A 12,039-nucleotide genomic window follows, 5' to 3' on the forward strand; every position below is an offset into this window, starting at 1 on the left:
TTTTAATGACAGTATTGTATTTCTATTTGACAGTGATATATTGCCATAACAAAAGTAATTTTGTGTTAAATTATAGAAAATGCAGCTAATTTTGTCAATAAAAAAATACTTTATTTACTACTTAACTTACTTTCATAAAAATTGTCATTTAAAAACAGTTAAAATGCATTTAATTTATACCATTTATTTTGTTAAATCACATGATATATTTCAATAAATAGTTTATTAAGTTTATTTTATTATGATTTTCCTGTCGTTTTGAAATACAGGGAAAAAACTGTAAAATCTATTGTAATGTACATTATAATGAGCGGTGTTTATCATTTTTTTTTGTCCTCCCCATACATGAAGGGAGGCCAGAATATTAGAAACACCTCTCAATATAATGCAGTCCAGTATAAGACCATCACTAACTATGACCTCCATGGTAAAACATATAATTTAATTGACACTTCTATGAAAGTGTCAACAAAAATACTGAACATTATAGGCAACACAGAGTAAAAGTTGACTTTATGGCATATTGGATTTCATCAGATGGTACAGGTGTACCTAATAAAGTGGCCACTAAGTGTATTTTCTGTGGGTGAAAAAAAAACACAAACCTTGTATCTCCAAAATGTCAGAAAGAAAAAAAATATATAATAACAATATAATCCTCTGAAAGGTTTTCATAAAATCAAGGAGTGTTTTTCTGATCACAGAGGATCTTGGAGTTATAAAAGGAACAACAACAACAACTGGAGTTATGAGGTTTTTATCTCTGTCTTTGTGTGCAGCAAATTAGTGCATCAGAAACAACTGCTTTGCAAAGATCTTGATTTCCACCAAAGTCTGAGAGCGCCATCTAGTGTTGTGAGAATAGCAACCCAGTTCCTGTTCCAGTTACTACATGCTAATGCTCTGCAGGTTTTGATTATGGGATCATATTAAGTGTGCTGTTGACGTTCAAAGCAGATATCTTGACTTATCATAATAGAAAAAGCACCGTTGTGATTAATAACTCTGAAGTTTAACCCTTTTAGATCACGTCCCTGGTCATATTGTGCATCAATATAACAATATATGCAAAACAAATCTATTTCTTTGTTTTGATATATCAAAATCCAATCATCTTTTCTTCCTGTAAAACAAAATATGACGTGCTTAAGTAACCTAGCACCAACCAATTTCAACCAATAATATGACAATATGACATCCATCCATCAATGAATCTGTGCTACATTCTACGCACGCCCTCTTTTTAGCAGTCCAATCAAATGCGACTTAAATCCCTCTCGTCACTGTACACCACTCACATATTCAGTTTCACTTGGGAATATTCTCCATACTGAAGCTAAAGATGCTTTAACTCCCGTTCCCCTGGGACTTTATTTTTTTGGCTCTTTTTCATGTCATTCAGTTCCAGGGCCTCGCTATTGTGCATGTTGGCTCACTGTCATAGCTCGCTGGGAAACTTGAAACAGAGCAGTAATTAATGTTATTAGTTGCTATGACTGCTATGACAAAGGCCCATTGTACCACAATGCACTCACAGCTACTCACAGCTGCAAAGAGTTTGAGTTCATTGCAGATGTGATGACACAGCTCCCAAAAGATCTTCCTTAAATCTTTGTGAAAAACAGTAAATTACATTGTTTTTATGTATTGTATGCCAAATGCAGAAACATTATACCATGACAATTAGTGTTTGGTATATGCTGTATACTAATATTATGCAGTTATGAACTGTGACATAGCATATCGATTTACAAATGGCACAATACAGAGGTAACTTTTAAAAAAAATATTTAATTTGACTGAAAATGAGCAACAACAATAATTAAAAATAGCAGAATTATAATTCATCATGACCAAAACATGAACACATATGTACTGTACTTGACAATACTGTAAATACAAGACTGTTGCATTTTCTACTACTACTAATGGTGATAGCACAATCCATACATGAAACAAAGCTTTATGTGTGTATGATTACATTTCTAGACTTTTAGTTTCTACATCTAATATTTCTTAATGTCATGTTATATCCCTGACTAAGTCTCTTGTATTGTATAAGTAAATTAGAATGTTATCAATGAACTAATCCAAAAAAACGTTTATGCTATAATCAGTTAATTGTTTTAGATTATGCACTGTGAACTATGTGAAAAGCCACTGCTTTCAGGACATTATCCGATATCCAGTACCTCTGCTGACTTTAGACTCGACATGACGAAATAAAAAAAGACTTGCAACTTCACTTAGACTTGAGACTTTTGACTTGAAGATACTTGATACCCTCCCCCAAGTGTTATTTAAAAAGTGATTGCACGAAGACGATCAACTGCTCGATACCGGAGTTAACTCCAACAGTGTTGAAGATGTTGGGTTTATTTACTTTTTGAGAGATGCTTTTTTTCCCTATTGATTTGTTTGGGAAGAGGATTTACTCGTTGGGTGAAAAAACTGAGCAAACTGAATTTATATCTTTTGTTGTTTATTACTGAATCCCAGAAGAGTTGTGTTTATTTGTTGAACTCTGGACTCTTTATTTTTGGTGAATATTATTGGGACTTATCTTACACTTGATCAGTGGTGCAGTGGAGGGTATACGCAGGTATACGGGGTTAACCCACCTCTTTTTCTGGCGGGTTACAGTATACCCACCTATCAGCCAAAAAGCTATTGAAATATATAAGAGAATATACTCACTTCATCTTCTGTAACCTACCCATCTACCTAGTAGTACACCCACCTCATTAACGACCACTACACAACTGCACTCACCAGATCCACTTTGTTTAAACCAATCCGACAGCATCAAATCAAGTTGCAGGGGAAATTGGTGAAGAATGCATTATGACTTGTTAAGAACTCTTGGGTTATTGTATTTTTGATGTGTTAATTTGTGTGAATGAACAAAAAAAAAAATGCTTACCCTATAGTCATACAGCTGATTATGGTTCCCAGAAACGCAAAGGTCACAACAGATCCAAGATTCGCAATGAATCGTTTCTAGAACAGAAATTAAAATAAACATCAATTAGTAACATCAAACAAACAGGCCAACAATATGCAACACAATTACTTAAACTCCAGCAGCACATACTATAAGGCAGGAGCATCCATACAACAGGAGCAGTCCTTTGATGATGTCTTTTTCCCCTACACTCTGAGGCATGTCAGGACAGCAGTCTCACCTGATTAAGGGTGTAAGCTCCATGGAAGATGATGGGTGGCAGGAACAGATTGAACAGGACCTCGGGATCAAAGGTCTCCTGTAAAAGACAGAGCTGTTGTGTTGGTGAGTGACAGGCCTCCGTGGGGAGCAAGAGGACTCCGTTTACCGAATGTGACTGACTGACTGACTGACAGGTTTTACACACACACACAGCGTTCACTTCAGCAGCTTTGTTTTGGCAGACAGGCAGCAGGTTATTTTTTCTTTTTGAATACCAATGTCACAACAGTCTCCAGGTACCACGACAATCTTATCTGTCCTCTCTTTCTAAAAATAAAAAAAACTATGGCATATTGCTAATAGGAAGAAAATGTGACATTCCAGGTTTATATTGTTTTTATTGTTCCCACCTATGAACAGTGCAGTTGGAAGCATTAAAATGATACCACTGCACAGAGTTAGCTACCAAAAAGTACGCTCCAAATACAAAAACCATCACTTTAATCATCACAAATATTAACCATGTTACTGAGTGTTTAAATGGTATGTTACGAAATGCTAGAAAATTATTTTCATAACACTATGCATTACCTTCTCTTACGATCATGATTATTATTTTAATTAATTATTAATTATTATTTATACATTTTAATTATTATTTTCCACTCAATTACTTACATTATTATTATTATTATCATTATTATCATCATCATTATTATTATTATTATTATTATTTTTTATCATCACCATTATTATTATTAGCAGTAGCAGTAGTATTATTGTATTCCATTATTGTTAGAGAAAGAAGAGAAAATTAATAAATAAAATAAAATAAAAGCAAGGAAAAACAGCCAATTATTGTTATTATTTTATTTTTATTATTTCTTTTATTATTATAATTATTTGTATTTTTATCATTATTATTATATTTTGACTGTTTCCCCTTGCTTTTATTTTATTTTATTTTTTCATTTTCTCTTCCTTTTCTTCTTTTTATCTATCCATTTATATACCCTCACATAAAATATTGCTTTTGGATTTATGATTATGTTATGGCATGTTCTCTGGCTTATTCATTGATATTGTACAATGAAATGATTATGTATCTTGGAAACAGTGAGTCAGTAAATAAAAAGTAAAAAACAAAAACAAAAAAACAAATTCTTCTCAACAGCAGCAGACTTTGAACCTTCACTAGATGGTGCATTATTACATCACCTTAGAGCCCGATAATATAATTACTGTGTAGTGCATTAGCATTCAGTCTAAGTGCCCTGACTCAGACTTCTTCAGCTGATTAAAGCAAAGCATAATACAAAGTGAGAAGTCTAACTGGTTGTGTAAGCGTTCACCGTAGAGGCTCCCAGCGTTCATTAGACTGGGAATAAGTGAATACCATTAGTGTAGCCGCAGCACATGTTGAGACAATAGCTGGATTAACATCAAACAAAATCCAAGCTGCAGATCACACCAACCTGCATTACCTCCAACACAAACAGCCAGAGTGCAAGGCATTTTTTTTTTAACATACCGTGCACGTTCTCTGTCTGTTTCTCATCCCGGCCAACGTGATGCAATACAAGCCGCTCAGAAAGGTAGCCTTTCATGTGTTTCATCCTTGACTCTATTTTATGTCTATTGTGGGTACATTCTGAGGATCAAACGGCAGTGATATTCAATTCAGATCAAAATAGTGCTACCTTTTCACTGATTCCTACATCCCACAAGGTCTCATCATTACATTGCTCAAAATTAAATTCCAGTTCAATTAAATTTCAGAGATGTGGTGATGATGCTTGCTGAAATAGGGCCACTTGAGATTTTGCTTTTTAAAAAACATTTACACATTTGTATGTGTGGATACGTGGAGGATTGCGTTCTTTTAATTATCATTTCAGATGCTGGAAAGCCCCCTATAGAGTTTGGAGAGTCACAATGCTTTCTCAGTAATTCACACTTGAAATGGTTGCCAGAGCTACAAATTGCTCCAATCTTTCTGCCACCATCACTCAGCTCAATATAAATGACTTTTTTTTGCGGGCTGCAATTACCCACACAGCACAATATACATGTCTTTTTTCCATCTGTGCAGGCTGTGCATGACAAATACAAAATGCAGACTAATACAGACACTGTAATCAATAAATTATGCATAGTGGTTTTTATTCCAAGGGCCACCTGCACCTCACAGTCGAGGATGGAGGTGTGTTGTATACACTAATTGCCTCTTCAGCTGAGCAGCACTAAATTTAATCAGACCACAAACTTTAATGCTTTACTCCCCGGTGGCACATAATGGACTCAGTAATGCAATGAAATTCTTATCTCTCCCTGCTAGGTCCCCATATGTATCAGGCTTAATGGCGTGAAGGCTACACAGAATGGTCCGACCGACGTAATGGCCTTTGTGGTAGCCTCTGCTTGTTTGCTAATGAGACCCCGGCATTCAAAGGGCCTCAAAGAGTCCGAGCCATTAGTGAAGAGTAACACTTTTGCCTGGATGATTTGCAAGGTTCACGGGTCACTTACTCCCTTTCTCTCGGGTTGAAAAATCGCTCTGAGATTAAGAAATACGTTCTCAAATATGCTCGTTTCACATCCTTTCATGCTTGTTTCGCCATCGTGAGGCTCCCTGGCTCATTGGTTGGTTTCTTTGATACGACAAATCTCCCTTATAGCGCCGCTAAAATATGAAAGCGAGCCAGAAAACAGTAATAATACTAATAGCAACCAGAGGCCCATGCATGTCAAGGCTTAGGCTCTGCTACTTAGCAGTGATATTAGAGTCTCTGACTAATTCCTTTTAAACAAATTACTGCTATGAGTAGTTTGCAGCACTCTGGATTAAAGGGATGTTTTGAAGTAGGGTTGTATGAAGTACTTATCCATAGTCAGTGTATTACCTACAGTAGATGACGGTCGGCACGCCCCCAGTTTGGAGAAGCAGACAGGAGCTACCGCACGGAACCAAAGCAATGTGCTGCTGTGGACGAGGTCGGCAGCAAAACATATTTTAACCACCTAAAAGAAAGACCCACCTAAAAAAATAAATATCAGTTTAAGTGTACGCTATATTTAGAATAGTAATAAACAGTATATCGCTGCTTTACCTTACTGTGAGACAGCCCTTTCTGACGGGGAACTGAAGTCGTTGTATCCATTTATGCGCTCACCAAAGCCACCAGACTCCATTGAAAAAAGCTGTAATTTTACCTTGCAGAACACGGGAGTTGCTGTTCTACTGCTGCCTCGATTGGTTAGTTTGTTTGTTTGTGTTATTGTGTGACTTTGGTGAATCCAAACTAACCAAAGTACCTCATATAACCCCACTTCAAAACACCCAAACTATCCCTTTAAGATCCAGTTCTAACATTATTCCTGTTGCACCTCAGTGACAACAAACAACACAATACACTGTACTTTGATAAAGTGTTTAACAATCCTTGTATGCAGGACTCAAATGAAACCTTCAACATGAAAAAACATAAAGCTCCCTCCGGATTTAAAGTCATAAGTATCTAAAACATTTAGTTGAAAACACATTTTTGACTGGATGTTTATTATTTTAGAAATATTCAAGTAATTTGGAAAGCGTAACGTTATCAGTGCAGTTTTCACAACATTAATATACCAATATACTGTATATGATATATTATAATTTTATATGTATGCAATATACAGTTTAAGTGTCACATAAATTAGCAAAGAGGTTTGATTTTATGTTTCCAACAGAAATCTCAAACCTCTGTTTGAGTCAGCAGGGTTCATAAACATAATGGCTCAGCAGCAAATGCAGCAGTGCCTCTCTACTACATTATGAAAACATTATTGATATACATTATGTGCAGCATTTTGTGATTTGGAACATTTGCTCACAGTATCATAGCTCCCTCCACTTTATAATAGGTGGTAGATATTCACATCCATTATTGAGTTCAGTGTCACAGGTTGAGACGGCCACCTCTATCTAAGCGGAAAAAGCTGCAGTGTCTGTTGAGGTTACCCAACTATTTCACATCTTTCCTGCCGTGCAGAGCAATCCGCCACCAATATCACTTGCAAGAGTATCTCATTATGGGAACTGTGCATGTAAACACACAACATGTCTTGAGAGGAACCCAAATTTGGGTTTTCTCATTGTATTCACAGTTTATGTTTGCAGTTGTTGGCAGGAACATACCTGTTAGAAGTGTTAGTATAAAGCATTTTTTTGTTCTTTGTGTTGCTTTATCTACTCTACTAAAGTGATTCCGGCTGAAGGAGTACAAAAGGCCCAGGACACCCTGCCCACTAGCAGTATCCAACAGGGCAGATATGTGTACATCTTTCAAAAGGATTAACCGAGGCAGGGCACCTGGACATGATGGCATCCTTGGCCGAGCTCTCAAGGTGTGTACAGAGTGCAGACCAACTGGCAGATGTCTTCACTGACATTTTTTCAGCCTCTCACTGCTCCAGTCTGTAGTTCCCACATGTTTCAAAAAGACCATCATTGACCCTCTCACAAAAAAGACCAAAGTCCTCTGCCTGGACGACTACGGCCCAGTAGCACCAACCTCCACCATCATGAAGTGCCTCAAGCACTTAGTCAAAACCTTCATCACCTGCTCCCTCCCTGACTCACTGGACCCACTTCAATTTGCATACAGGTCAAATCTACGGACGACAGCATCCCCCTAGCCCTCCACACTGTCCTCTCCCACCTGGACCAGAGGAACACCTATGTGAGAATGCTGTTCATATAGTTCAGCATCGTCAGTTCAACACCATTGTGCCCTCCTTGTTATCAAGCTCAGAGACCTGGAACTCAACACCACCCTCTGTGATTGGATCCTGAGCTTCCTGAGGGCAGACCCCAGGCTTTGCGGATAGGCACCACCACATTTACCTCCACCGTGTCTCTCTACACCGGAGCCCCTCAGGGCTGCATGCTCAGCCCTCTCCTGCACATGCACGGCTGCGTGGCCACACACAGCTCCAACACCATCATTAACTTTGCTGACGACACGACCGCTGATTACTAGGGAAGCAAAACCAAACGAAATGCTCAGTGACGTACAAACCCAAATGTGTGCTTGGTGAACCGTTGCACCACTATTAAATACAGGCCTGCTAATTACTTGATGAGGTGCCACAGACATAGAAGAGGCAATTATCTGAACACAGAGTGGTCAAGTAGGCCTATGTAAGAATCAGAAATTGATTGTGAACAGCGACACCTGTGGCCGTTAAGTCAACAAAAGTCAGTGTCCTGTTGCTCATGCTCGCTCTACATAGACATGAACGAGCATCGCTCAAAACAGTGAGGCAACACAAGTCAGCTAAAACCACAATATCACTCTATATTTCACCTGCTTGGCAGTAATGTTAGCTGACCAGACGAAGGTTTTTCAATAAATCAATGCTGATACTGTGTTTTCCTGCTTCAGCCTCCCGACCGCAGTCAGAAGTAACAGGGGAGCCACTGCAGCCCCGGTCGGAGATGATAACGTTACTCGCTCCGGTGCACAGTCTATTCCCTCAGCAGCAGGAAACGACACGGGAAACCTCTGTTGGTCTGGAGGAGCTGCAGCATTTATTTCTGCACAAACTTCCACTGTACATTCACTAGATATTCTCAGAGCTAAACTAACTCTTCTCCAGTGTGTAGTGTGCGCGCATGCAGAGAGGTGGAGCGAGAGAGCGAGTGAGAACGAGCGCGGTGTGTGAGTGAAGGCAAGCAGGCAGGTAGAGGAGCAGAGATTCCGGCCCTGGAGACCGAAGCTACGATCTCCCTTGTGTCTTCTGAACGCGGTCGGGAGGCCGAAGCAGGAAGAGCCAACACTGTTTTGCAAGACAGGCTTCACTAGATAGACCTTTGCAGTTTTGGTTCTTCCGTGTAGTTTGTGTTGGAACAACGTAGCCACACGCAAGCGCGCATGGGACACCGACCCGCAATGATTTAAATGTGTAAGAAGTTACAAACAGTACCTTTAAGCAGCCTGCCTTATTTCATGTATAAAATCAGTGTTATGGCCTCATATAATATAATAATATAATTTCTACTATCAATCAATCAATCTATTTATATATTTTAAAGTTCAAACACATTGGAAATGGTCATGTGTTTCTTCTCCCTAATGTGCAAAACAACTCAAACTGAAACTGTGACCCAAAAAAACACAAGACAAACCTAACCGCGGGCTTGTTGAACCGTTGCATCACTACTGATCACCGACAGCAATGAGACAGCCTTCAGAGAGGAGGTCAGAGCCATGACATCTTGGTGCCAAGACAACAACCTCCATCTCAACGTCAGCAGAAATAAGGAGCTGACTGTGGACTACAAAAAGCAACAGCGAGGAGGACACACATTTGTTATTGGTGCAAAAAACAAAACAGCAGTGACTTTACAAGTAGTACAACAATGATAAGAACCGAGGAAAAATACCCTAGAAAAGACTAAGAAAACAACACGCCGTAATCTCCATCAATGAAACTACAGTGGAGAGAGTCAGTAGCCTCCTGTTCTTCTGAGTTCACATCAGTGAGGACCTGACCTGGACTCACCAAACAGACACTATCTCCATGACATTCTTACTCCTCAGGCTGAAGAGGTTCAACATGGACCCCAGAGTACTCTGCAACATCTACACCATCGAGAGGATCCTGAGCGGTTGCATCACTGCCTGGTGTGGCAGTTGCACCACCCTCAACTGTAAGGATCTACAAAGGGTGGTGAAAACTGCCCAGCACATCACCAGGATGGAGCTGCTCTACACCCCGTGCTGTAGGAGACCTCTGACCTCATCACAATTATCACTTCACCTTTAAACCGTCACTTTACCTGTATATACTTTTACTTACTGTTTCACAACTGTTTACACCTCTGTAAGTATATATTTATTACTTCTCATTGTGCATATACATTTACTACATCCCTGTTTACCTTCTGTTTATTCATTTGAAATACTGTCTACACAAATTTCTATTACTTTATTTCAATTTCATTTGTTAGCCTTACATTTTAACTTGCACTACTTTATATCTTAGATTCAGATCTTGCTTTTACTTGCATGATTTTCTTTATATAAATATTCAATGAGCATTGTTGGAGGGTGCCTGAAGCCTACGACTGCTTCTCTGTTGCGCACATGATAAAATAAAGACCTCTAACTTAGAGTCTATGTATCTAGTGTGTTTATTGGTTTCTGTGTTTGTCTTCTAATTCCCCCTTATCCACTCCACACACCTGAAAATATAATCTCCCCTATCTGCTCCTTAATAAATCCCTAATATAGTTTAAATTGCTCTCTCGCCCTATTTTTCTCTGTACCGCCACTCTACTGCTTCCCCAATAACAAACAGACCATGCCAGTAATTTAGAGGAAAACCAACAACTAAGCACCATCAGAGGAGACCATTGATGTAAATACCCGGCATACACAAGGGACAAAATATAGATGTGATCAAAGAAAAGGCAATGAAGAAAGAAAATGTTATTTCAGACTAAATAATACAACATCAGAGGATAAGAGAGCATCCTGTACGGTGCAGTTTGTTTTCACGTATTCCCCTCTGCAATATTGACTATACACCAAATGTTTTATTAAGACAAGTTGTTTCACTTTCCATTAGAGGCCATGTTGTGTCACAACGTGCAGCGCCTATTCACATAAATAATTCACTGCTGTAACATGTGTTTGAAGCGCAGATCAAATTGCCATAGTTACCGTATGAGGGGTTGAGACCGGAGGGCATCGATGGTTGATTTTCCCAACACGTCTAAAACAGTGGAAGTGCGATGTGATGTTAACCGTCAAGATGCGAGGAGTGCTGTTAAAACCACCACAAACGCACGCAGCTTCCATATCGTTCATATGTTCTCCCGAGCCAAATGACAAGTATCTCACCGTTAACCCCACAAGCATGCCTGCAGAAGAGTACAAACAAGAGAGACAAAGCTGCTGTTATGAAAGCAATGTAATATATTACAAAAATAACCCAGAACTAAATCAATTACAGCTGCAACGATTACTCGACCAGTTGTCAACTATCAAATTAATCTGCAACTATTTTAATAATAGATTAATCGGTTTGAGTCATTTTTTAAGAAATAATAGTGAAAATTCGGATTCCAGCTTCTTAAATGTGAATACTTTCTGGTTTCTTTACTCTTCTATGACAATAAACTGAATATCTATTTGAGTTGTGGACAAAACAAAACATTTGAGGACATCATCTTGGGCTTTGGGAAACATTGATCGACATTTGTTCACCATTTTCTAACATTTTATAGACCAAACAACTCATTGATTAATTGAGAAAATAATCAACAGATTAATCAACAATGAAAATCATTGTTAGCTGCAGCCTTAATACAAATAATTATGCAGCTGTAGGCTAATGCAAAAAGAAGAAGAACTACATGGATATGAAACATGAATCAAGTACATGCTTGCTAGTGAGCCCTTGATAGTTTATGGTATCTGGAACTACCTGGCAATTATTGTACCCTATTTGGTCCAGAGTCCAATGTCATTTATCACCATAAAGCCAACTAACCACCCATATACAAAAGTAAATCATATGTATCACACCTTTAAAAATATCCTTATCCTTAATTCAGTGGTGGAAGAAGTATTCACATCATTTACTGAAGTAAATGTAGGGACAAATACCACACTGTGAAAATAATCCACTACACAAAAGCATGCAAGTATTATCAGTAATGTTGCATCTTCCTGCTATAGATGTTTATGGTTGTGCTCATTTTAACTCCTTTATATACTGTTGGGTAGTTTAATCTACAGCAATGCATCATAATCTATGAGATCATCACATGTTTGTATTGTTTCTGTACTGTGAAAAACACTTATCTCTAAAAAAGTACA

The 12,039-nt window shown here is 38.4% G+C and overlaps 1 protein-coding gene across 4 annotated transcripts in view; it reads right to left on the reverse strand.

Annotated features, from left to right (window-relative positions):
- The window catches only part of LOC119480694 (sodium/hydrogen exchanger 9-like), a 76,548-nt gene that overhangs the window by 63,683 nt on the left and 826 nt on the right, over positions 1 to 12,039 (reverse strand). For 3 of the 4 annotated variants that reach the window (XR_005204987.1, XM_037757208.1, XM_037757205.1), the window contains exons 2-4: positions 10,879 to 11,078; positions 3,186 to 3,278; positions 2,924 to 3,000 (exon numbers count right to left, since the gene is read on the reverse strand). Coding sequence is in view for 3 of the 4 variants with exons in the window: in XM_037757208.1 (XP_037613136.1) it covers positions 2,924 to 3,000; positions 3,186 to 3,278; positions 10,879 to 11,078 (370 nt within the window). In the remaining variant the exon portion in view is untranslated. The remainder of the gene's footprint in view (positions 1 to 2,923; positions 3,001 to 3,185; positions 3,279 to 10,878; positions 11,079 to 12,039) is intronic. The other variant, XM_037757207.1, reaches the window with a different exon arrangement.

This window comes from Sebastes umbrosus, chromosome 21 (genome assembly GCF_015220745.1).
Source record: "Sebastes umbrosus isolate fSebUmb1 chromosome 21, fSebUmb1.pri, whole genome shotgun sequence".
Classification (NCBI taxonomy): Eukaryota; Metazoa; Chordata; class Actinopteri; order Perciformes; family Sebastidae; genus Sebastes; species Sebastes umbrosus.